General features: G+C 42.9%; 1 protein-coding gene and 1 pseudogene across 1 annotated transcript; both read right to left on the reverse strand.

Moving 5' to 3' along the window:
- The window catches only part of LOC134209319 (serine/threonine-protein kinase PRP4 homolog), a 22,314-nt pseudogene extending 13,517 nt beyond the window's left edge, over window positions 1–8,797 (reverse strand).
- On the reverse strand, window positions 8,794–27,403 carry LOC134209320 (serine/threonine-protein kinase PRP4 homolog). The gene is made up of 6 exons (XM_062685309.1): window positions 27,357–27,403; window positions 18,671–20,078; window positions 17,778–18,370; window positions 17,615–17,723; window positions 17,014–17,550; window positions 8,794–8,958 (listed from the first exon to the last, which is right to left on the reverse strand). Exons 1-6 carry the CDS (start codon window positions 27,401–27,403, stop codon window positions 8,794–8,796), a joined length of 2,859 nt encoding a protein of 952 aa, XP_062541293.1.
- Between the last annotated feature and the right edge of the window lie 440 nt (window positions 27,404–27,843).

The raw sequence follows: 27,843 nt of genomic DNA on the forward strand, positions 1-27,843 counted from the left end.
CATACATATATAAAAATAATAATTACTATGAAAAAAATTATTGGCGAGGGAAGTTGATGCAAACTGGATCATCGAGTTTTTAAGTGAGTTTTTTCATACCTTTAAAAGCTCTCGCGTTGCTTTCTCCTCTTTCGATGATCTTTTCCTCATCTTCTTCATCGTCAATATCGATGTCGCCCAGATCGCTGTCACTACTAGAACCCTCTGTTGCTTGAGGCCTTCACTTAACGAATCTTTAAACCTATCGTCCTCCGGACGTCGCTTACGGGTCCGCCACGATCTCTTCCATTGCGATCGTTCTCGCGGTCATAAGACCCCGGTCGTCGCGATCCCGATCTCTATCTCTGCTGCGGCTACGTCCACGGTACCGATCACGTGAATTGTACATTCTCCGTTCCCACCTGCGTTCCATCGATCGTCGATCTCGGACAAGCCTCGTCGATCACGATACCTCTCCATCGAACGGTCCCTTTCGCGTTGTCTCGCCCTTGCACGATCTCTTTCACGTTCTCGATCTCTCTCACGCTCCCGATCCCGTTCCGTTCTCTGTCCCTTGCCCGCTCTCGTTGGTATCGTTCCTCGGCCATTCTTCGATGTTCCTCTTGTTCACGCTGTCGCCGATGTTCTTCGAGTACGTTCTTTTCTAACTCTTGCTGCTTGGCTCGAGCCTTGCGATCTGCCTCCCACGACTATTTCGCTTGTCCGCATCGGAAGTCTTTCTTTGCGCTCTTCATGGCTGCGTGCTCGTTGGCGAGCCTTCTTCAACAGACGGTTTACATCTTCAGCGCTGAGTCGCCCTCAATCATACAATCATCATTTTTTCTTCTTTCGTTTGTCTGGTTTAGTGGTCGTTCCTGCGCTAGGTTCAGTTTCTCTTCATCTTCGGAGCCGAATTCCCAAACAAGCCTGCAGCAAAGCCTTTTGTCGCATCAAATCTTCCAGATTCAGCATCTCGATAACAGCTACATCCGGACTGGGCATCCTCCAAGCCGTTCCATCGCTATCACTTTCCACCGAAACAACATCTGGCTTATCACCAACTGGTTTGCCCTTGTCCAACGATTGAGTCAAGATGGCGACAATTGCCCGGATCGGTTGATATTTCCGGCACCAACGATGATTTACGCTTTTCAAGAGATGCTTTCAGATTTCCATTGTCTTTATTGGTTCCATCTTTAGGTTTAACACGGATAGCGTGTTCCAGCTTCCGTATGTCAATCTTAGACGAACTTTTAATGGTCTCTTCTTGTCTTCTTCCGAATCTGAAATTTCGCCTCTTCCTCGCGATGTTCCGCTTGTTCTTTTGTGTTTTTCGGCTTGAGTTTATCGTTTTTTCATCACGATTAGACTTCTTGTGCTTTTATGTTTTTATGCTTTTGGATTTTTTCTGGTCAATTTTCCTGGTGTTTTTCCTCCGCACCAGACGTGTCAGTATCATCCGATGCAATCCTGAAATAAATTATTCATAAGTTCAAAACTTAATATGCTATATGTACAATACAACATTTGACGTTTAGGTAGATATTATCAATTCAGTCAAAGCGAGTTATAACCGCTAAAGTTGATTTTACTAATCATAGTTCCTAACTTCGGAGCGTTGTTTTCATTTGGTGATGTGCTACAGCGCACCACCTGAAATTAGGTTTAACGTATGGATAGATAAATCCAATTTCGATAGCGGCTATAATTCGTTTTCTACTGAATTTATAATACATATCATCCATAATGGAGTAGGAAGAAAAGAAAAGCAATCGAACATGTATTGGCCTTGATAAAACGACGACAGATGCGTACAATGATCTTCGATTTAAACTGGAATGCGTTACAAATACATAGTGAAGTTGTGAACCCTTCCAAAGAAAGGGCAAAAATTCTGATGTTTTCGTCTGATGTCTGATGTTTTAGAAACGAGTACCTAACAATTTCGATGCAATATCATGTTGAAGCCAGGGGTCTGATGTTTTGGTAGTTTTTCGTAGATGCATCTCTTTTCTTCTGCTTTTCGTTTATGGAACTGTCAGTGTGGATCGCACATCTCTTTTCTTCCGTGTTTATCCATGGCTGTCAGTGCGAATTTTCTATGTTGACTACGAAACAAACTGTGGTGGAGGTATAGGTCAGTCCGTGGTTGAAGCAGATGTTTTGATTCATGTCCAGTCTTAAAATTTGTTTCGATTATCCTTGGCATAAGAGCTTCATTGCGCTGGCAAAGCAAAATATTCACTTTGGCGTTGTGGTAAGCGTTCACCCATAAATCCCGCCTGGTGCCGTCTCACGAATAGAGATGTCGTAATCCGATTAATGATTAATTACTAACTGATTACTCTTGATTCTTGTCGATTAGAATCGATTAATCATTGTATAGTAATCGATTCAAAATTAATCGATTATCACAACGATGAATCGATTAATCGAAATAATCATTAATTCGACATCGATGTCGTAAAATTCTGATTGATCGATTAGTAACCATCGATTACTACGATTCATTTCGATTATTGAATCGATTAATCGTTGGGATAATCGATTCAAAATTAATCGATTATCACAACGATGAATCGATTAATCGAAGTAATCGATTAATTGCGACATCTCTACCCACGAACTCTTGCAATGAATTATTGGCAGTGGCTGATTTTCTACCCGCCGCCATCACATCCAGGCGCTATCGATATGCGCAAATAGCCAGCATGAGTTAACGCCAGATTGTATGGCGAAAGACATCTAACGCGGGTTTTCAAAATTAGGAACTTTTATGAAAACTATTTGGTACCGTTATGAAGGATAGTGTCCGTTACTACGCCTACCTAATATTTTTTTGATTAAGGTGTAATTTTGAGAAATCGAGCAGATGCCTTTCGCCTACTGATTTCAGGAAGTTAACTCAAGGTGTGCCGTAAGCACGCTCAAAGTAGGCGATTCATTGGTATTAGTCGGCGGCATAAAATTTGGGAAAGTACCTTATAGGCGGCGTTCAGCAATGTGATTGCGCAGTAGTAGCTATAGTCCAGCTTATCGCCCTTTTGTAGATGGAGCACACTTCCATCCACTCCTGCGCAGAACATCATTCTCCCAAACCTTGGTAATGAATTATTGGAGTGACTGATTTTCTACTGATTTCTACTCAATATTAGGAACTTTTCATGAAAAACTATTTGGTACCGGTTATGAAGGATTGTCGCTACTACGCCTACCAAATATTGTTTCGATAAAGGTGCTTAATTTCGAGAAATCGAACATTAGATGCCTTTCGCCATACTGATTTCAGATAGTTAAATCCTAGTGTGCTGTGTACGCCCAAAGCAGGCGATTCATTACCCAGTGCAGCGCTCTAGTCAGTGCCTCACCACCGCGTTTAAACAGCTCTCCTGGTAGGGGCTTTGTTGTTTCAGCCGGCCGATCTCCTCTTGATTTCCTGGAGATTCGGAGCCGGAAGTCGTATGTCCTGCACGCGTGCTCTAGATTCATTACCATACCGCCACCGTTGTCGCCACATCACCAGGTGCTTTTCGTAGTGCTGCCGCCACCTTTGGTTCACCTCACCCTCGTTCGTAAGAAGGTTCCGTTTATGTCCTACATATCGGGTGTGGCACGTCTTACGTGAACGGTTCAACTTCTCAGAAATTCCGTGCGTTATTACGCGGTACAGGTGCTCCCTATCACGCTCTCGATCATCCTGTGGCGCTATTTCCTCCGGAAAATCGAGTTTTGTTCGTTCCGCGCCCGTTTGTATTGTGCCTCGCGCCTCGTGCGGTGTTGCAGAATTTCGCCCATGCTGCATTCTTCTCCTCAACTCGCTTACATTCGCCGTCATATCAGCTCTTTCTGATCCGAGGGCACCGTGCCTAGTGCAGCGTCTGGTGCTTCAATGGCGGATCGAATATCTCTCCAGCCATCTTCAGGACGCTGCGCCTGGCTGCTCTTCCGTTGGGAGTACCACTTCCAGCTGCTGCGCGTAGTCTTGGGCTAATCTACTGTCTTATAGCCGCCCAATGTTTAGCCGCGGCGGACGACTAACGCGTATTATACACCGTCGATAGTTTTGAGCGCAGACATACTGCAACGAGGTAGTGGTCGGATTCAATATTCGCACCGCGGTGAGAAGAGAGTCGGAGAAGAAGACGTCGATTAGAACGTGGTCGATTTGGTTTTCCGTTTCTTGATTAGGTGATTTCCATGTGGCCTTGTGGATATTCTTGCGGAGAAGAAAGTGCTCGGACTACCATTCCGCGGAGGCTGCAAAGTTTATGCATCTTTGGCCGTTGTCGTTAGATACGGTATGCAGACTTCCGTCGATGACCGGTCTATACATTTCCTCCTTCCCAGTGTTGAAACTACTTTTGACCCGGAGTTACTGCTGCCTCAGAAGGGACTAGCTAAGACCCCAAGCTGTTGGTCTAAAGCCAACGACAGCTCATGGAGTGCAAGAAGGCCTCTTTGTCTCGGTCCCAGGGCGTTGAACGAGGGAAAGTTTTCGAAAGGCAAGGAAATGGAACAATTACGATTACGATTTTAAACGGCTATATTCCAATTAAAAACACCAACATAGGTGGGGACGTGTGGCTCATCGCTCGATACGGTCGACGGTGATAACGCCGTCCTCTTCTTGGACAACATCTTGTGGTGGGGAATCCGGGTAGCCTGGACCTAGACCACACGCGCTCACGTGTATTTTCATCTCTGTACCCCGGTGTTGCGTGGTTCTTGTGGGTTTCGTAGATACTAGGGCTGACGTTGTGCTGACGAACCAACTGGTGGGATCAAACCGGATCTACGCAGACTCTCTGTTCACACTTCCAGTAGCTACGCTCGCCGTCGTCCGGCTTTATAATATTCGATCGAATAAAATATCCTTTTCCCGAACTACATAATTTGCTACAATGTTACCGTTTTGTTCGGTAACAGCATTCATATCGCCGATGACGATTTTGATGTTCTGCAGTGGCAACCATCGCTGCTTTCGTTTTCTCGTCGTCAGGTCTCCCTTCGTGTGGGCAGTGCACGTTGATGACGCTATAGTTGAAGAAACGGCCTTTTATCTTCAGCTTGCACATCCTTGCGTTGATTGGCTGCCACCTAACACCAGTATTCTGTGCGCTTTGAGCAGACACACGGTCGCTTTAGCGGAGCCTACTTGCGGATACATGCAGCTTTTATAGAGGTTAAAGAGCCCACTGTCAAACACCACATACTAGGCAGGCACCACAACTCGCAGATGGCCTGGGAAGTATCAAGCTGCAGCTTGAGGTATAGAAGTCACTTGAGGCATAGAATCGAAATCCAGGCTTATTATCATGTCCATCGTTATTCTGTCACCATTTCAAATTCTTGATAAATTTTCATAAAATTTTGCATCCTGCACTCTGAAAAATCTTCACGTCATATTTACCTGAAAACAAATGTGGTTCTCATCCACCATACTTTTCACGTAAGAGTGACCTGAATGACAAGTAACCTGAACAAAATTTAGTTTCCTTGAGTTGTGGATTTATCCGGTGACTCTAACTGGATCTTCCAGTACTAATGACGTGAAACTTGAAAGCAGTTACGTGTTTGATCAGGTGAACCAGACGTGATTAGTACGTACTGGTTAGTGAAATTTTAGTGAAGCTATAAGACAGCAGGTAACCACTATATGTTTGAAATGTATTAATATAGTGATTTTGGGATGAATGCAAAATGAACAGGAAAGCCCATAAAGGGAATCTTTTTCGTTGTTGATGCATTGATACAGGAAATGCCGTCATTTGGTCATTGCGCTTGGAGTTATCGCAGAAACATTGTTGAAGAAAAAACAAGTTATCGGCGGATGTTGATTGAACTTTATCAGATTTGTTAAGAAATTATGTCAATGAGAATCGCTGAGAATTTAATTGCTCGAAAATTGCAATTGCTCGAAAATAGCTATATATTGCGCAGTTAATTAACTAAAAGTAGTGGAACAGACTATAAATTTTATATTAATGCGACCAGAAAACTGTAGCCTTAGACATCCATGCAGCTTCTCTTTTTTTCACACTATTATTCAACGAATCTAATAAATTTTATCCAACCTCCGTTGATTTTTTTCCAAGGAGGAAAAATAAAGGAAAAATAAGTTTATGAAGTGCAATCACACTAACACAATCTCACTTAAATCGTTTACTGGATATACAGTCATATTCACCGAGATTTTCAGTAAAAGTTACGTGAATTTCAGGTGAGCATTACTAACGTCACGTAACAATCGTCGTTTGTTCAAGACAGATCAGTTGTCGATTTTTCACGTGAATATGACGTGATGATTTTTTAGAGTGTGCTGATAGTGATACAGTGTTGACCGATTTTGTCACTCCCCGATTTTGTCTCCCGATTTTGTTACCCGATTTTATCATTTTGATCCGATTTTATCACGTCCGATTTTATCACGTTTTCGACCCGATTTTGTCACCCAAAAATTTTATCATTTTTTATTTTCGTAAATATCCATAAACAAATTGATTTTCATGAAATAACTTTCACCGCATGTAGTTTTACAAACGACTTCTGAGTACCTGGGAATATTCTGTAAGCAATTTCGAAAGAAATAGGGTACGTTCACGATTTGGCCTTTCCAAGACATAAAATGATTAATATTTGAGAAATTAATTTAAAATAAGAAATTTTTTTTCCCAATTTTGTCACATACCCTGTTTTATCACCCCAAAATTCACCAGGGAGTGATAAAACTGGATATTACTGTAGTAACAGATAGATAGGTTCAGAACGATATGCCTTGATATATCTACGTGTCCAACAAAATTAACTTTTCTGCTTTCTTATCAAGCTCCTACGTTGTTTTGGAATATGCACAAACGCTGATCCAATATTCGCATATGTGTATATGAGGCTTTCCCATAATAGACCTATAGGGCGTTTTGTTTGGACGATATTGGAAACGGTTTTGAATGTTTTGTTATTGCTATGGCTTCTCCCCAAAACCTTTTCCAGCTTTCTCCAGCTTCGATTCTGCTAACATACATTTTATTATTTCAACCAGGTATCGATTCTTTCTTTCTGCTACACCATTTTGATGAGGGCTGTAGGGAACGGTTTGTTGCATCCGGATTCCATAATTTGCACAAATCCTTTTTTTTACCGTGTTGAATTCTCTCCACGTCTGCTCGCATGATTTTTGGTTTACTTCAAATTGGTTCTGATTGGATCTTGGTAAAGTTTCAGATTTGCATCTCATCAAGTATACTTCAGTATAACGGAAGAAATCATCAATTATCACTAGACAAAATCGGATTCCGCTCAGTGTACTCTTCGAATGGTCCACACAAGTCCATATGAATCAAGTCACCCACGGCCACTGCTGCTTTTCGATTCTTTCGGAATGAAATACAATTGTTTTCCTCACAGCACGTGCCACAGATGGTTGAACCCCATGTGCTCCAGAGTCCAAGCACACTACTCCACAGTAATGACAGGTTACCTTCTGTTTCATGGATAGTTTGTTTGATCTATCTCCACCAGTTCGTAATAACTCTTCCATATCTCCTTACTCGACGATGTTCGAATAACATGAAAGTTGCCCATCTTCAACTGAGAGCCGAATGAGTGCACGTGCCTTCGCATCTTTCGATCCATTGCACAGGGAACCAATAGATGGAAGCATGGATTTGCTTCCAAACTCAATGTGCAGTCCGAGAACTCTTGTATTTTTAATGGTCGATAACGGCACTGGCCACGTCCTCACGGTCCATCGGGAATGAGAAGGAATTTATGATGCAGCACTGCCCATTGTAAGCCGATAACGCCGCTGCACTCGCCACGAGTTCATGCGGAATTAAATTCGAATCTTGGGTTTTCGGCAAGGTTCCATCTTGGTTAACGGGTTGGTACGGAATAGGACGCCAGAAACGAGCTTTTTGCTCATATTGAACCGCCAGAACTAGATGTAGGTAGAGGATAGAATATGGAAACGGAATGAAAACCCATTTTATTCTAGCAATTGATAGCAATTGATTGATATGGAAAGATACAAAAGAAGAAATCGGACGGGCCTCTGCGTAAGAAGCAGGAATGTTAGCGCCGTTTCACATTTGATTTGGTTGATCATAAGAAGAAATGATTTTATTTTGAACTTTTTACAATAGTGACTGTGACCATTTTCCGAAAATAGTGACTTTTGGATGCAAACAGTAAGTTTTAGTGACAGACTAAATAGTGACCAAGTCAATAAAAGTGACCTCTACCAGGCCTGTATGCTGTTATACGCATAATTGTCCTCTGATATAGGAAACACAGCAAACATGGGACAAATGCGAATGACGCAGTGTAGTGTTAACTGTTTCCATGTGGCCAAATTTGTCGATGTTTCAATTTCGATGTTTCAACTCGCACCGCACTCCTTTTCAATAGTATATCGAAATCAGTGCCGGGAGTAGGTGGAACAAGTAGGACATGTCCTACGCATGAATTCCTGACTAGGACAGTCGAAGCATTGTCCTACCCATGATTATTGTAAGAATACCATATGGATGACTAAAAGATCTAATACTATCAATACGTTTTAATTTCTAGATCTAAAAATATCATTGAACGTTTCACAGTTAATCACTGGTAAAATGACAGTCGACAGTGGCGGGCCCTACAAATGCGACAAAACCTAATATGTGCTCAAATTTATCACCAAAGAGTAATTTTGCAACGCTAAATCAATTTTGAGGTTAGAATTGGTGTCCAACATATATAATGCTACTCGAGTACTTCTGGAGGCGCAAGCCATGTGGTCTGAAGCGTTAACAGCGTCCCATTCTAACAATGCAGTCATTCCAGCTTTGGAGCAGCTAAGAGCAAATCGTGGTAATAACCTAACCGAATCGTTCCGAAAACAACTTTAGTCAAATTTTCTTTCCCATAAATTCTTCTTTTAGAAATTCTGATAAGTTTATCTCGGTTCGGCTTGATTACCGACACGACGACGACTTTTTCCTGAAAGCATGGAAAATGTTTATCACATAAATAAGCTAAAACATAAGTGTAGTAAGTAACATTTCGCTCGATTATTTTGTATTATGTATTCTTCATGAAAGCTTTTTTTGCCATGATACCTTTTTTGATCAGAATAGATAACTCAGATGAATCCCGTTACGAGAGAATATAGATACCTAAACGTAGGAGTCAATCTGTTCATATAATTAGGCTTAGTGGCAGTGAAGCTGGTAATATGATGTCCCAAAACCCCAATCGTAAGGTGGTCTAAGGGGTGAAACAAATTAAAGGCCGGAACGCTAACGGAAACTTTGGTGGTAGACCTCCTTTCTCATTCATGGGAATGAAAATAATGCACAAAATCTGTATACATAAAAATGAATTTCTGTCTGTCTGAACCTTATAGACTCCGAATCTACTGAACCGATCGGCGTGAAAATTTGTTTGCCGAGGTTTTTGGGCCGGGACTCAAGACCCCTCCCTCCTTTGGAAAGGGGGCAGAAATATCTGCATAACTCGAGAACTAATCAAAGAATAAAACAATTTTAGGCGAAACAAAGTTTGTCGTGTCTGCTAGTATATAATAAAACGCAAAGTGAAGAAGGTAAAACTAGCGGTAAGATGGATCCTTTCGCTAGGAGAAGTGGCCTTAACAGGTAACTTCAGCGATCGCCGGGGGTAGGCGATAAAGAGGACCATGGTAGGTCTGAGAAAGTAACCGTCCACATTGAGATAGACGGTGCCACTCTAACGAAGATCAAAGTATTGACGACCAACCATGGGGAGGGCGGCGGTCCAAAAATAGATGTGATCACCGATGCCACGGATGTGATCTTGTATATTTTGAACAACCGCGGCCATTACAGTAGGAACTTTAAACAGGCCGTGCTAAAGCAGGAGCTTAAGTTCCTACTGAAGTCCAGTAAGGTGACGGAGTGGAAAATCCGTCTTCCTACCGAGTTGGCGGTAAGACAGGCTGAGAAAGTTGCTAAGGAGGCGGAACGTAAGATGCGTCTCCTTAAAGAAAGCTGGTGGAAAGCTATACTAAGGCACCTCCGAAAAGGGGCGTAGCTGAAGTTCGCCGGGAAGAAGACTTGCCTTGGGCGGTATTTTTGAATCCCAAGGATTCAAAGCACTGACGAGATCACCAAAGCCCGATAATTAGTAGACACACTGAGAGATTAGCCAAATTGGAATGTAGGTCGAATTGGAATGCAGGTTGTTTCATTCTAAGTACCCTGACAGAAGCCAAGGAGGTGTTGGAAGAGGCCAAGCTACCTCAAGTCTGTTTCAGTTGACTAAACGTTATGACTGTAATGGACCTGACCAAAGTAAATTATGCCGGAGGTTTGGAGCTGAGTTGTTAGCAAAGGTACTCCAAAACAGGCTAGACTATTGAAGCTTTCATATTGGTCTGTTGTAGTGTGCAATATTCAAAATAATTCATGAAAAAAAAGTTACTTAGGTCCTTTTGAAAAATTAAGCTAGAATTGATAGTTTCCCTGGATAAAAATACAATAGGTTTACAAAAAATTATTAAAAAATACAATAAATGTTATTGGTTTTTGAGGATTGCTTTGGAAATTCAGAAGTTCCTTTGAAAATTTGGAAATTCTTTTTTAAATACAGTTTTCTAAATATGCAAGGCTTTCAGAAGCATAATATGGCGAAATAAGTTACAGTGCCACTAGCTAGAGGTGTGCGCCGCCACGCCACGCCGCCGCCGCCGATAGTTTTAGGCACGCCGCCGCCGCCGCCGGCATTTTTGCATCGGCGCGCCGCTGTTTCAAATTTGTTACGCCGGTGGTCAATATTTTTCCACGCCGATTCAAAATTAAAGAAGTCTGCAGGATGTTCCGTGGAAATTTCGATAATTTATTGGAATTTCCGAAGATTTTTCCGCATTGGCGTAACTAGCCCCGATGCCTAGGGGGGCTATAGCCCCTTTATCTATTTCTCTAGTTTAAGCTTCTTTTCAAAAATTCTCGAACATTTTACCACCTTATTAAGCTACCTTAGTGGTAATGTGATAAAGACGATCCAATCACCTAAGGCAATTGCGGGTCAATCACACTCATCCATATTATTTTTTCTCAAGCACGTGCTTTTTGCTGTAGTCCATAGTATCGAAGTATGTTTGTTTACTAGCCGATGAATGATTGCTACAACGACTCAGATTTATGGCGTATGGCTATGCGTCTAAGTGTGGTAGTGCTCGGCTTTGTCTCGCACACTGAAAAGATAATATGTGACGGGTCGCCGTCAGGTTCCCAGTATTCTATCTATCTCAAATGAAAAAAAAATGCAACATTCCTCCAGGGATTCCGACGGGAATGTTCCAAGCATATCGAAGGGAACCCCCAGAGATTCCGAAGGTAATCCACCAAGGATTCCGACAGGAATGTTCCAGGGATTCCTATGAGAATCTTATGAATATCTTCCATCATTTAGGAATTTAGACTTCCTGTAATATTCCAGGAATTTGAACGGGAAAGTTCCAGGGAATCTGACGGAAATGTTTCAGGGATTCCAATGAGAATCCTCCAGGAATTCCGACGAGAATGTTCCTGGAGTTCCAACGGGAATGTTCCAGAGATTCCGTCAGAAATCTTCCAGGAATTTCAACGTCAATGTTCAGGGATTTCGTAGGCAATTTTCCAGGGATGTAAAAGCAAATCGTCAAAGGATACCGTAGCAAATCGTCGAGGGACTCCCTACCAATCCTCCAGAGATTCCGTAAAGAATTCTCCAGCGATTCCAAAGGGAATCATTCAGGTATGTTTAGGCCAATCGCTGGATAAGCAAATCGTCGAATGATTTCAGAGCAATTCATGGAGGGATTCCTAAGTAAATCGTCGAGGGAGCCTGAAATTAATCTTCTAGGAATTTCGAAGCCAACTGTCAATGTATTCCGAAGCTAATTGTCGAATAATTCCGAAGCAATTCATCGAGAGATTCCGAAGCAAATCGTCAGAGAGATTCCGATCCTAGAAGGATTTCGAAGCAAATCATTCAGGGACTCCGAGGCAAAACGTCGAGAGACTTCGAAATAAATATTCAAGGCATTCTGAAGAAAATCGGCGAAGTATTCTGAAACAATTCGTCAAGGAATCCCGAAGCGAATCTCCGAACGATTTCGAAACAAAACTTCGAACGACTCCAGAGGAATTCCAAAGCAAATGCTCCATAGATTATGAAGGGTATCTCCCACAGATTCCCAAGGGTATTCCTTAACGATACCGAAAAGATCCAGTGTGAATTCTTCTGGATTCCGGTTGGAATATTTCGATTATTCTGAAAGGAATTCTTTAGAGATTCCAATGAGAACTCTTCTTAGATGCTGATGGGATCTGTGGGGATTATCATGCTGCGAGGCAAGCGGAAGTCTGATGGAAAACTGTCACTCCCCTCCGTGATGGTTGAGCACATGTCTTTGACTGCTGGCAAAGTATCACGTTTGCTTTGATTGATATTTTGGTGGCCCTCATTAGATATTACCTTTTCATAATGAACAACAGGTGCCACACAGGAGTCTTTCTCAAAAAAGAAAGAAAAGCTCATTTGCCTTCCACTTATTTCATTACATGATGGGCTGAACATGGGAGATAACCCTTTTGTCTTCAAACTTTTTCAGTAGTAATTCATTATGCTATATGTTGAAAATTTATATCACTGATAACTAACTTTTCAAATCCTAGGAAACTATTTTTTCTCTAGGAAGGGCTAAGCTCCACATTGCCTTTTGGCAATTTGTTCATTTGACAAGTGTCGTTCGGCTGAATTGATCATTTTGCCAAAAAATCGTTTAGCCCAATAGATATTTTTTTCAGAAAATGCCGTTCAGCCAAAATGATTGTTTTGCAGAAGAGATATTTTCGGAACAAATCGCTCTTTCTGCCAAACGACAATTTCTACCAAACGGCGTTTTCGGCCAAATGTTCTATTCGATCACACGACTTTTTTGTTAAGAAAATTTTTTGAAATATCCTTCAAAAACTGATTTTTTCATTGAATTACCGAACGGTTTCCCGTATTTTTTTAAATCTCTTAGGTTCTGAATAATTTTGGTTAAAATTTCGCAAAAATCACCGTGGAAAATTTAAAAAAGTCCATGCAAATTCAATGAATTTCCTATGAAAATTTCAAACAATTTGCCGTTGAAATTCAATTATCATGTTGATGTCCTTATTTTGAGCGGAGTCCTGCGGAGAATCTGAAGAATTTTCGGTGTAAATTTCAAAGAATATTCAGCATAAACTCTTCGTGGATTTTCCTAACATTTTCCTGTAGAAACTTGAAATAATTTTCCTTGGAAATTCCAAAGTGCTTCCTTGCAAATTCCAAAGAATTCTCAAAACATCAAAGTAGTTGCCATGGAAAATCTGAAAATAATTTTCAAATGAATATTTTGGAGAAGCTCAGAGAATTTTCGGGAGAAGTTTATCAGATTTTTCCGTTGAAATTCAAAATAATCTCCCGTTGAAGTCTTGAAAACATCCTGACAAAATGCAGAAAAAATCTTTAAGACATGATTGTAAAAAATCTACACGCCGATCCACGCCGCCGCCTTCTAGAAATTTCTTTGAACCTTGGGAAGTTTTTTTAGAATTTCCATAGAAATCTATCAGAAATTTAATGGGAAATTTATATTGGAATCCTCTCAGAATTCTTTGGAAATTCTATTAGGATTGTTTTTCGAAGATTACGTTTGAAAATTCCTTTGAAATTTCTTTTAGGAATTCTTTAGGAAAATCCATTTTGATTTCCTTCGGGAATTCTTTCGAAACTCTCTTTAGCAAAATCCTTCACAAAATCCTTTAGATTTTTCTTTGGAAAATGTCTTCTGATTCTCTTACGGGAATTCCTTTGAAAATCTATTTGGAAATTCCTCCTACTGAAATTTCTTTGAAATTCCTTCAGAAATTCTTTCAGGACGAGGACTCTCGGGGAATAATTTAGAAAATTACGCCAATAATACCTATGTAAACTAATTCCTTTCGAATATCCTCCAAAGTTCCTTTGAAAATTGATCCAGAAATTTTTTTGGAAGTTCCTCCAGGAAAATCCATAGAGTTTTTCAATGAATTCCAGAAAAAATGAATTCTCAAAAAAATTCCCCGAATAAACTCCTAGATTGGAGACATTCCTTTGATGATGGCAAATACTAAATTAAATCAAAGTTGTGGATCATTTTCAAATTTTTGAAAAAATTTCACTCATGGTCATGATGTATTTATTACCGGGTATTGAAATTTCCGTGTCAGCGATTCCCTGATATTACCAGGACGGGAAAAACTCTGATAATTCCAGGTTTTTCAGGTTTTTCTAGGTAGTAGACACCCTATGTATGTATGCAAAAAGGCATCGATAGCGATAAGATCCTTGTCGTGAATGATTACCAACAGTACCGCGGTAAAGAGTCAGATGCGTAGGTTGATTGCGTGCGTGACTCAGTAGATTATAAGGTATGGTATACCAGCATGAGAGAAGGCACTGCACAGTGTTTTATTTCGTCATTTTCACGATCGAAATACAAAAACTCGAAAAGTGTTGATTTTTGATATAGGGTTTGTTCACAGAAGTTTCAAGATATTTTGGAGCGCATCTTTCGATAAAAACAGTTTGATGATTAATCCCCCTAAAAGTGAGTTGAGAAAATTATTTTTCCACCAGAATGAGATAGACAGGTGGTGTCTTCCACAAAGTTGTTGCAAATGTTATTACGAGCAACTTTGCTGAACATGCCGAGTCTCTATCTCTTATATATAACAAACTTAAAACGTTTTATGTAAAAACCCCTTTAAAATCTTATTTTTCATCCTAAGTCTTTCCAATGATTTTTCCCATTTTCCGTCTCTTCTACAAAGTTGTTAATCAAGAAAAATAACATGTTTTTGCTGAACATTGTAACATTCCATCTCACATACAACAAAAGTTATCTTTAAATTATACATATTTTTGGAGGTATTCAACTTATAATTACTCCCTTAATTGCAAAAAGTCGCAAATTTCTCAATGATATGCTGAAAGTCGCCCTTTTCATCTTCCTACTGATATTGAAAACTTTTGTCTACAAGAGTCTTTTTGATTGATATGTTAAAAACTTGTAAACCCATGAAAACTCATAATATTTGAATAACTTTGGTTTTATAAGAGATAGAAAGTTACAATGTTCAGCAAAAACATGTATTTTTGCTGATTTGACAACTTTGTAGAAGAGACGGAAAATGTGAAAAATCATTAGAACTAGTTAAAGTTAAGAAAATTATTTTAAGAGGATTTCCACATAAAACATGTTAAATTCGTTATACCAAAAATATATAAACTCGGCTCCATCGCCGCATTTGTTTTAATAGCATTTGTTATAACATTTATTTTTCAATTTTTTTCCAAATTTAACTGGATTTGTATTCATTGTTCTCTTTGTCATCGCTTTCACACTTTCACTAAAATAGTTTTAGTATCTTCTGTATGCAACTTCCTTCAACTTCTCGGCCAACCTCGGGCTTTTGATACAACGGCATCCAACGAACTCAGTGATCAATGCGTCAGTTCCTCGCTTGTCCTAAAATTTACCTGTAGCAGATGTTTCAGCTGTTTTAATCAAATTGAAACGCTTCGACATGTGTGCTGTGTACGTTTATTGTATTTTATACATCACACGAATACTTACAGAAATTTGAATTCTTTGAAATATATTTTTTATGAATTGTATTTTTTGTGATTTTTTATTGAATTCGTAGAACAAATTATTATATAGCTTCATATAAGTTTGTATGATTTTCATGAAACTTTTATAAAATTTATATGTCAAACAAACATGTTATGTGTGTTACGAAACGCCTTAAAAACATTCTTTTAGCTGGAACTAATTCCAATGATTTTTCACATTTTCCGTCTCTTCTACAAAGTTGTCACATCAGCAAAAATACATGTTTTTGCTGAACATTGTAACTTCCTATCTCTTATAAAACCAAAGTTATTCAAATATTATGAGTTTTCATGGGTTTACAAGTTTTTAACATATCAATCAAGAAGACTCTTGTCGACAAAAGTTTTCAATATCAGTAGGAAGATGAAATGGGCGACTTTCAGCATATCATTAAGAAATTTGCGACTTTTTGCAATTAAGGGAGTAATTATAAGTGGAAATACCTCTAAAAATATGTATAATTTAGAGATAACTTTTGTTGTATGTGAGATGGAAAGTTACAATGACTGTGAGTTACAGTGACTCAAAAAACACTTTTTCAAATTTTTTGATGGGCCCTCTTATTCGGTTCTATTTGATGCCCTGATGCTCTGGACAAAATTTCAGCCAAATCGGTCAACGTTTGGGCGGTGCTAAACTCGTTGAAAGTTTATATGGTAAAATGTATGCAGAAACATCGAAAAACCGTTATTTGCAGTTCGACGGCAAGAACTATGATACTCTTTCAGTTTTTGTAGAATTATACACAGATTGTCATGCTGGAAACCGCGAGAAGATTAGAGTTTCTTAGGCAAAGATATTAGCATTTTACTGGAGTGTTGTAGGGGTGAATTTACATATTTCTTTTCAAAGGTAAAAGAAACGAAATTTGCTCAAACACCACTTCAGAGAAATGCTAATAACTTCACCGGAAAAAAACACTAATCTTCTCGCGGTTTTCAGCATAAGATTCTGTATTAAATTCTTTACAATCTAAGTATCATAATTCTTCATCCTAAATTGTGCCGTCTAACTGCAAATCACTGTTTTTGGATGTTTCTGGATACATTTTTTCATATAAACTTCTAACAAGTTTAGCACCGCCCAAACGTTGACCGATTTGGCTGAAATTTTGTCCAGAGCATCAGGGCATCAAATAGAACCGAATAAGAGGGCGGGCCATCAAAAAAATTGAAAAAAGTTTTTCAAAACTAATTTGAGCCACCATGATTACAGATTTTCGTTTTACCCTTACTAAAAAAAACAAAGCGTCGAGATTCGATGTTTTAGGCATCTGGTGGGGCGTTACCCACAATCATGAGAATTTCAAGCTAACGAAAATCAAAGAAAAATAACCAACTTACCCGTTCCGTGATTTTGTCGATCTCGTGCGATAGGAAGTTGCAGTTCGCATCGAAGTGCTGGTCTTTGAACTGTCCTTTCCGTATGATTTTGTTCGGTATCTTGCCCTTTAAATCCATGAAAAATTTAAGCATTTGATTATTTGATTTACCACTAAATAAGATTTTGCCAGTATACAATTCATAGATGGTGCAACCGGCGGACCACATGTCGATTCCGTAGTCATACGGAAGGCCGAGAATGATCTCCGGTGCACGATAGAACCGTGATACCAAGTACGGCGTAATATCGTTGTCCGCCACCGACGAAGCAGAACCAAAATCGCACAGCTTGAGCACCAGATTGTTGTCGTTGACCAGAATGTTGTCCGGCTTGATGTCGGCGTGAAGGATGTTGGATTTTTTGAGCAGCTTCAGGGCCAACAATAACTGCTGCGTGTAGCTGCGGACGGCTTTGATGTGTAATCCGACGTTTTTACCATACTTTTTAAGTACCTCCCGTAGATTCATAGAGAGCGGTTCTAGGACCATGCAGAGATGCTGTTGAAAAAATAGAAAAATTAACGATTTTTTCCTTTTATGTGGCTATGGTATGTTCACGAACCTGTTTGTGGAAAAAATGACGGAACAGTCTGAGACAGTGGTATCGATCCTCTGGATCTGTATCATTGAGTTTCTTCAAAGTTTCCAACTCACGAAGACCGGTTTTATGCCTACAAAATAGTAAACATTAAAAACAAATCTCCAACAAAACATAAAAAACTTACATAATTTCGTTGTTCCTTATAATTTTTACAGCTACCAAAGCATTTCCTCGAGCTTGATCTCTAGCACGTACTACCGTACTGAAAACGCCTTGGCCTGTGTAGTTTGCGACCACATAGCGATTGTCCAGCACTTCACCAATACGCACCCGATAGTATCCTTCTGCGTCGTCCCAGTTATCAGTAAGAGCGGGATTCTCGTTGCCTTGCTTATTAGCAACCACCGTACTGGGTGAATCAAAGTTCGAGTCGATATCCTGTTCGGCAAACATGTCCCATTCGGCACGTTTGTTGGATTTGTCTTTGTCTTGTTTGGACTTATCCTCCTCCAATGAGTCGTTTTGGTCTTCGGAACTCACTCTAGTTATAGGCATGGGCGGAGTCAACGAATCATTGGGCGATTTCTCCGCCTGTTTGGAATCCTTCGGAGACGGCTTGTCAATAATGATATATTCATCTGATTTTTTTCGTGACTTGCTCATGTGATTACTGCTTCTTTCATGCTTTGTGACGACCACTTTTGGTTCAGTTTTAGTTTGAATTACTTTTGGCGCTTCTGGTGGAGGATTGCTGTCTTCGTTTCCTGCGCCAAGTTTCTGCAATGAATTTTTTTTTAATGTTTTACCGTAGAAATCACGTGGTTTCGAATAAATCAAGTTGTATCAAGTTTGTGAGAAAAATAGACATAGGTACTTATGAATCTACTTGGTTTCAACATTAATTATTGCGGAACCTTTATTACTTCTAGGGGGACTTATTACGTAAGCCCTTAGGGAAAAGAAATCTTCCTTATACATATATAAAAATAATAATTACTATGAAAAAAAATTACATTGGCGAGGGGAAGTTGATGCAAACTGGATATCATCGAGTTTTTAAGTGAGTTTTTTTCATACCTTTAAAAGCTCCTCGCGTTGCTTTCTCCTCTTTTCGATGATCTTTTCCTCATCTTCTTCATCGTCAATATCGATGTCGCCCAGATCGCTGTCACTACTAGAATCCCTCTGTTGCTTGAGGCCTTCACTCAACGAATCTTTAAACCTATCGTCCTCCGGACGTCGCTTACCGGGTCCGCCACGTCTATCTCTTCCATTGCGATCGTTCCTTTCGCGGTCATAACGACCCCGGTCGTCGCGATCCCGATCTCTATCTCTGCTGCGGCTACGTCCACGGTACCGATCACGTGAATTGTACATTCTCCCGTTCCCACCTCCGCGTTCCATCGATCGTCGATCTCTGGACAAGCCTCGTCGATCACGATACCTCTCCATCGAACGGTCCCTTTCGCGTTGTCTCGCCCTTGCACGATCTCTTTCACGTTCTCGATCTCTCTCACGCTCCCGATCCCGTTCCCGTTCTCTGTCCCTTGCCCGCTCTCGTTGGTATCGTTCCTCGGCCATTCTACGATGTTCCTCTTGTTCACGCTGTCGCCGATGTTCTTCGCGAGTACGTTCTTTTTCTAACTCTTGCTGCTTGGCTCGAGCCTTGGCATCTGCCTCCCCACGACTATTTCGCTTGTCCGCATCGGAAGTCTTTCTTTTGCGCTCTTCATGGCTGCGTGGGCTACGTTGGCGAGCCTTCTTCAACAGACGGTTTACATCTTCAGCGCTGGAGTCGCCCTCAATCATAATAACATCATCATCCTTTTTCTTCTTTCGTTTGTCTGGTTTAGTGGTCGTTCCTGCGCTAGGTTCAGTTTCCTCTTCTTCATCTTCGGAGCCGAATTCGCCTAAACAAGCCTGCAGCAAAGCCTTTTGTCGCATCAAATCTTCCAGATTCAGTTCATCCTCGATAACAGCTACATCCGGACTGGGCACATCCTCCACAGCCGTTCCATCGCTATCACTTTCCACCGAAACAACATCTGGCTTATCACCAACTGGTTTGCCCTTGTCCAACGATTGAGTCAAGATGGCGACTAATTGCTCCGGATCGGTTGATATTTCCGGCACCAACGATGATTTACGCTTTTCAAGAGATGCTTTCAGATTTCCATTGTCTTTGGGCTTATTGTCGTCATCTTTGGGTTTAACACGGATAGCGTGTTCCAGCTTCCGTATGTCAATCTTAGACGAACTTTTAATGGTCTCTTCGTTGTCTTCTTCCGAATCTGAAATTTCGCCCTCTTCCTCGCGATGCTTCCGCTTGTTCTTTTGTGTTTTTCGGTTTGGGTTTATCGTTTTTTCATCACGATTAGACTTCTTGTGCTTTTTATGTTTTTTATGCTTTTTGGATTTTTTCTGGTCAATTTTCCCTGGTGTTTTTTCCTCCGCACCAGACGTGTCAGTATCATCCGATGCAATCCTGAAATAAATTATTCATAAGTTCAAAACTTAATATGCTATGTATACAATACAACATTTGACTGTTTAGGGTAGATATTATCAATTCAGTGCAAAGTTGAGTTATAACCGCTAACAAAGTTGGATTTTACTCACAATCCATACGTTAAACCTAACTTCGGAAGTGGTGCGCTGTTTTCATTTGGTGATGTGCTATACAGCGCACCACTTCCGAAATTAGGTTTAACGTATGGATTGTGAGATAAATCCAATTTCGATAGCGGCTATAATTCGGTTTTCTACTGAATTTATAATACATATCATCCATAATGGAGTAGGAAGAAAAAGAAAAGCAATCGAACATGTATTGGCCTTGATAAAACGACGACGAGATGCGTACAATGATCTTCGGATTTAAACTGGAATGCGTTACAAATACATAGTGAAGTTGTGAACCCTTCCAAAGAAAGGGCAAAAAATTCTGATGTTTTCGTCTGATGTCTGATGTTTTCGAGAAACGAGTACCTAACAATTTTCGATGCAATATCATGTTGAAGCAGACTGTTTTTGATTCACGGTCCAGTCTTAAATTTTGTTTCGATTATCCTTGGCATAAGAGCTTCATTGCGCTGGCAAAGCAAAAATATTCACTTTGGCGTTGTGGTAAAGCGTTCACCCATAAATCCCGCCTGGTGCTGCCCCACGAACTCTCTTGCAATGAATTATTGGCAGTGGCTGATTTTCTACCCGCCGCCACCACATCCAGGCGCTATCGTATATGCGCAAATAGCCAGCATGAGTTAACCGCCAGAAATTTGTATGGCGAAAGACATCTAACGCGGGTTTTCTCAAAATTAGGAACTTTTCATGAAAAACTATTTGGTACCGGTTATGAAGGATAGTGTCCGTTACTACGCCTACCTAATATTTTTTTTTGATTAAGGTGCTTAATTTTGAGAAATCGAGCCTTTCGCCATACTGCCTTTCGCCATACTGATTTCAGGAAGTTAACTCCAAGTGTGCCGCTGTAAGCACGCTCAAAGTAGGCGATTCATTGGTATTAGTCGGCGGCATAAAATTTGGGAAAGTACCTTGTAGGCGACGTTCAGCAATGTGATTGCGCAGTAGTAGCTACAGTCCAGCTTATCGCCCTTTTTGTAGATGGGGCACATGGGGCACTCATCATTCTCCCAAACCTTGGTAATGAATTATTGGCAGTGACTGATTTTCTACTCGCCGCTGCCACATCCAGGCGCTATAGTATATGCGCAAAATAGCCAGCATGAGTTAACCACCAGAAATTTGTATGGTGAAAGACATCTAACGCGGGTTTTCTCAAAATTAGGAACTTTTCATGAAAAACTATTTGGTACCGGTTATGAAGGATAGTGTCCGTTACTACGCCTACCAAATATTTTTTCGATTAAGGTGCTTAATTTTGAGAAATCGAGCCTTTCGCCATACTGCCTTTCGCCATACTGATTTCAGGAAGTTAACTCCAAGTGTGTGCCGCTGTAAGCACGCTCAAAGTAGGCGATTCATTGGTATTAGTCGGCGGCATAAAGTTTGGGAAAGTACCTTGTAGGCGACGTTCAGCAATGTGATTGCGCAGTAGTAGCTACAGTCCAGCTTATCGCCCTTTTTGTAGATGGGGCACATGGGGCACTCATCATTCTCCCAAACCTTGGTAATGAATTATTGGAAGTAACTGATTTTCTACTCGCCGCTGCCACATCCAGGCGCTATAGTATATGCGCAAAATAGCCAGCATGAGTTAATTACCAGAAATTTGAATGGGGAAAGACATCTACCGCGGGTTTTCTCAATATTAGGAACTTTTCATGAAAAACTATTTGGTACCGGTTATGAAGGATTGTGTCCGCTTCTATGCCTACCAAATATTTTTTCGATGGTGCTTAATTTTGAGATATCGAACTTTAGATGCCTTTCGCCTTAGGGGCAGCAGGGACTATGTCCAAGGGCTTGACGATCTCTCCCCAGGCCATCTGCGAATTGTGGTGCCTGCCTAGGATGTGGTGGGGTTTAACAGTGGGCTCTGTTAAACCTCTATGAAAAGCTGCATGTATCCGCAAGTAGCCAAAGCGACCGCGTGCCGCTCAAAGCACACAAGCCCAAGTCCTGGTGTTAGGTGGGACGCTAACTAGACCTGACACGACTGCCCTCCGACGAGACAGGAGGTTTGCACAGGCCCAATAAGCCGCTTTTAAAAACAAACATTACGAGCGACATAGAAAATAATACGACTCGATGTAATCGGCTACGATCTAGGCGACGAATAAAGGATCACGATTGGAAGCTTGGAACATGGAACTGCAAGTCGCTAGGCTTCGCAGGTTGCGACAGGATAATCTACGATGAATTACATCCCCGCAACTTTGATGTCGTAGCGCTGCAGGAAATCTGCTGGACAGGACAGAAAGTGTGGAAAAGCGGGCATCGAGCGGCTACCTTCTACCAAAGCTGTGGCACCACCAACGAGCTGGGAACCGGCTTCATAGTGCTGGGAAAGATGCGCCAACGCGTGATTGGGTGGCAGCCAATCAACGCAAGGATGTGCAAGCTGAGGATAAAAGGCCGTTTCTTCAACTATAGCATCATCAACGTGCACTGCCCACACGAAGGGAGATCCGACGACGAGAAAGAAGCGTTCTATGCGCAGCTGGAGCAGACATACGATGGATGCCCACTGCGGGACGTCAAAATCGTCATCGGTGACATGAACGCTCAGGTAGGAAGGGAGAAAATGTATAGACCGGTCATCGGACCGGATAGTCTGCATTCCGTATCGAACGACAACGGCCAACGATGCATAAACTTTGCAGCCTCCCGCGGAATGGTAGTCCGAAGCACTTTCTTCCCCCATAGGAATATCCACAAGGCCACATGGAAATCACCTAATCAAGTAACGGAAAACCAAATCGACCACGTTCTAATCGACGGTAAATTCTTCTCGGACATCATCACGAACGTACGCACTTACCGCAGTGCGAATATTGAATCCGACCACTACCTCGTCGCAGTATGTCTGCGCTCAAAACTCTCGACGGTGTTCAACACGCGTCAGAGTCGTCCGCCGCGGCTTAACATTGGGCGGCTACAAGACGGTAGACTAGCCCAAGACTACGCGCAGCAGCTGGAAGTGGCACTCCCAACGGAAGAGCAGCTAGGCGCAGCATCTCTTGAAGATGGCTGGAGAGATATTCGATCCGCCATTGGAAGCACCGCAACCGCTGCACTAGGCACGGTGGCTCCGGATCAGAGAAACGACTGGTATGACGGCGAATGTGAGCAGTTAGTTGAGGAGAAGAATGCAGCATGGGCGATATTGCTGCAACACCGCACGAGGGCGAACGAGGCACGATACAAACGGGCGCGGAACAGACAAAACTCGATTTTCCGGAGGAAAAAGCGCCAGCAGGAAGATCGAGACTGTACTGTACCGCGCTAATAACGCACGAAAGTTCTATGAGAAGTTGAACCGTTCACGTAAGGGCCACGTGCCACAGCCCGATATGTGTAAGGACATAAACGGGAACCTTCTTACGAACGAGCGTGAGGTGATCCAAAGGTGGCGGCAGCACTACGAAGAGCACCTGAATGGCGATATGGCAGACAACGGTGGCGGTATGGTAATGAACCTAGGAGCACGCGCGCAGGACATGCGACTTCCGGCTCCGAATCTCCAGGAAATCCAGGAGGAGATCGGCCGGCTGAAAAACAACAAAGCCCCTGGAGTTGACCAACTACCAGGAGAGCTGTTTAAACACGGTGGTGAAGCACTGGCTAGAGCGCTGCATTGGGTGATTACCAAGGTTTGGGAGGATGAGGTTCTGCCGCAGGAGTGGATGGAAGGTGTCGTGTGTCCCATCTACAAAAAAGGGCGATAAGCTGGATTGTAGCAACTACCGCGCAATCACATTGCTGAACGCCGCCTACAAGGTACTCTCCCAACTTTTATGCCGTCGACTAACACCAATTGCAAGGGAGTTCGTGGGGCAGTACCAGGCGGGATTTATGGGTGAACGCTCTACCACAGACCAGGTGTTCGCCATACGTCAGGTATTGCAGAAATGCCGCGAATACAACGTGCCCACACATCATCTATTTATCGACTTCAAAGCCGCATATGATACAATCGATCGGGACCAGCTATGGCAGCTAATGCACGAAAACGGATTTCCGGATAAACTGATACGGTTGATCAAGGCGACGATGGATCGGGTGATGTGCGTAGTTCGAGTTTCAGGGGCATTCTCGAGTCCCTTCGAAACCCGTAGAGGGTTACGGCAAGGTGATGGTCTTTCGAGTCTGCTATTCAACATCGCTTTGGAGGGAGTAATACGAAGGGCAGGGATTGACACGAGTGGTACGATTTTCACGAAGTCCGTCCAGTTATTTGGTTTCGCCGACGACATTGATATCATGGCACGTAACTTTGAGAGGATGGAGGAAGCCTACATCAGACTGAAAAGCGAAGCTAAACGGATTGGACTAGTCATCAACACGTCGAAGACGAAGTACATGATAGGAAGAGGCTCAAGAGAGGTCAATGTAAGCCACCCACGAGTTTCCATCGGTGGTGACGAAATCGAGGTGGTTGAAGAATTCGTGTACTTGGGCTCACTGGTGACCGCCGATAACGATACCAGCAGAGAAATTCTGAGACGCATAGTGGCTGGAAATCGTACGTACTTCTGACTCCGCAAGACGCTCCGATCAAATAGAGTTCGCCGCCGTACCAAACTGACTATCTACAAAACGCTTATAAGACCGGTAGTTCTCTACGGACACGAGACCTGGACGATGCTCGTGGAGGACCAACGCGCACTGGGAGTTTTCGAAAGGAAAGTGTTGCGTACCATCTATGGTGGGTTGCAGATGGCGGACGGTACGTGGAGAAGGCGAATGAACCACGAGTTGCATCAGCTGTTGGGAGAACCATCCATCGTTCACACCGCGAAAATCGGAAGACTGCGGTGGGCCGGGCACGTAGCCAGAATGTCGGACAGTAATCCGGTGAAAATGGTTCTCGACAACGATCCGACGGGAACAAGAAGGCGAGGTGCACAGCGGGCAAGGTGGATCGATCAGGTGGAGGACGACTTGCGGACCCTCCGCAGACTGCGTGGTTGGCGAAGTGCAGCCATGAACCGAGCTGAATGGAGAAGTCTTTTATGTGCAGCACAGGCCACTCCGGCCTTAGTCTGATGATAAATAAAATGCCTTTCGCCATACTGATTTCAGATAGTTAACTCCTAGTGTGCCGCTGTAAGCACGCCCAAAGCAGGCGATTCATTACCCAGTGCAGCGCTCTAGTCAGTGCCTCACCACCGCGTTTAAACAGCTCTCCTGGTAGGGGCTTTGTTGTTTTTCAGCCGGCCGATCTCCTCTTGGATTTCCTGGAGATTCGGAGCCGGAAATCGTATGTCCTGCACGCGTGCTCCTAGATTCATTACCATACCGCCACCGTTGTCTGCCACATCACCAGGTGCTTTTCGTAGTGCTGCCGCCACCTTTGGTTCACCTCACCCTCGTTCGTAAGAAGGTTCCCGTTTATGTCCTTACACATATCGGGCTGTGGCACGTGGCCCTTACGTAAACGGTTCAACTTCTCATAGAAATTTCGTGCGTTATTAACGCGGTACAGTTGCTCCATCTCATCACGCTCTCGATCATCCTGCTGGCGCTATTTCCTCGGAAAATCGAGTTTTGTCTGTTCCGCGCCCGTTTGTATTATGCCTCGTTCGCCCTCGTGCGGTGTTGCAGCAATTTCGCCCCTGCTGCATTCTTCTCCTCCACCAAATGCTTACATTCGCCGTCATATCAGTCGTTTCTCTGATCCGAGGGGCACCGTGCCTAGTGCAGCGTCTGCGGTGCTTCCAATGGCGGAAATAATATCTCTCAGCCATCTTCAAGAGACGCTGCGCCTGGCTGCTCTTCCGTTGGGAGTGCCACTTCCAGCTGCTGCGCGTAGTCTTGGGCTAGTCTACTGTCTTATAGCCGCCCAATGTTTAGCCGCGGCGGACGACTCCGACGCGTGTTTTACACCGTCGATAGTTTTGAGCGCAGACATACTGCAACGAGGTAGTGGTCGGATTCAATATTCGCACCGCGGTAGAGAAGAGAGTCGGAGAAGAATTGACCGTCGATTAGAACGTGGTCGATTTGGTTTTCCGTTTCTTGATTAGGTGATTTCCATGTGGCCTTGTGGATATTCTTGCGGGAGAAGAAATTGCTTCGGACTATCATTCCGCGGGAGGCTGCAAAGTTTATGCATCTTTGGCCGTTGTCGTTAGATACGGTATGCAGACTATCCGGTCCGATGACCGGTCTATACATTTCCTCCCTTCCCACTTGGGCGTTGAAACTACTTTTTGACCCCGGGAGTTACTGCTGCCTCAGAAGGGGACTAGCTTAGACCCCAAGCTGTTGGTCTAGAGCCAACGACAGCTCATGGGGTGGGCACAGAAGGCCTCTTTTGCTCCCGGGTCCCAGGGCGTTGAACGGAGGGAAAGTTTTCGAAAGGCAAGGGAAATGGAACAACTACTTACGATTTTTGAACAGCTATATTCTAATCAAAAAACACCAACAGAGGTGGGGACGTGTGGTTGCATCGCCCAAATAAGGTCGACGGTGATAACCGCCGTCCTCTTCTTGGACAACATCTTGTGGTGGGGAATCCGGGTATCCTGAACCGGTCTCGGGCGACAACACGCGCTCACGTGTATTTTCATCTCGTGTACCTCGAGGCGGGGGGGTTGCGTGGTTCGTGTGAGTTTTCGTAGATCCTAGGGCTGACGCTGTCCTGACGAACCTACTGGTGGGACGAACCGGATCTATGCAGACTCCCCGACTTCAGTAGCTCCGCTCGCTGTTGTCCGGCTTTGCGAGTCTCGGAGACATTCAATTAAAATCAAAGGCGCGGAGGGGGGGGGGGGGGCCCAGATGGTATTCGATCCCACTGGTATAATGATTCACTCGACACTCGCCATGAGAGGTATTCTCGACACTAAAACTACACGCGGGTACGGTTGCCGGCATTACGTCCGTTCGACGAGAGTATCACTCGTTCACTCTCGAATATTTCTCCGATCAGCAGCCAGGTTCTTCTTTATTCGGCCTTCCTCGCTTGTTGGTATCCGCCTAGCCATTGCGGATAACTTCAGGCTTGCTTTAGGCTTGGTAGCTACCATCACACATGTCCTGCTGTTGATGCTATCGTTCGTTCATTTAAATTAACCGTTACCATGATTCGAATAAAAACATCCTTTTCACGAACCATAAATCTGCTACAATGTTACCGTTTTGTTCGGTAACAGCATTCATGTCGCCGATGACGATTTTGATGTCCCGCAGTGGGCAACCATCGCTGCTTTCGTTCTTTCTCGTCGTCAGGTCTCCCTTCGTGTGGGCAGTGCACGTTGATGACGCTATAGTTGAAGAAACGGCCTTTTATCTTCAGCTTGCACATCCTTGCGTTGATTGGCTGCCACCTAACACCAGTACTTGGGCTTGTGCGCTTTGAGCAGCACACGGTCGCTTTAGCGGAGCCTACTTGCGGATACATGCAGCTTTTTATAGAGGTTTAACAGAGCCCACTGTCAAACCCCACCACATACTAGGCAGGCACCACAACTCGCAGATGGCCTGGGGAGGGATCGTCAAGCTGCACAAGCTTGAGGTATAGAAGTCACTTGAGGCATAGAAGATCCAATATCCAGGCTTATTATTATGTCCATCGTTATTCTGCTCTACCATTTCAAATT

Source organism: Armigeres subalbatus, chromosome 2 (assembly GCF_024139115.2).
Source record: "Armigeres subalbatus isolate Guangzhou_Male chromosome 2, GZ_Asu_2, whole genome shotgun sequence".
Taxonomy (NCBI): Eukaryota; Metazoa; Arthropoda; class Insecta; order Diptera; family Culicidae; genus Armigeres; species Armigeres subalbatus.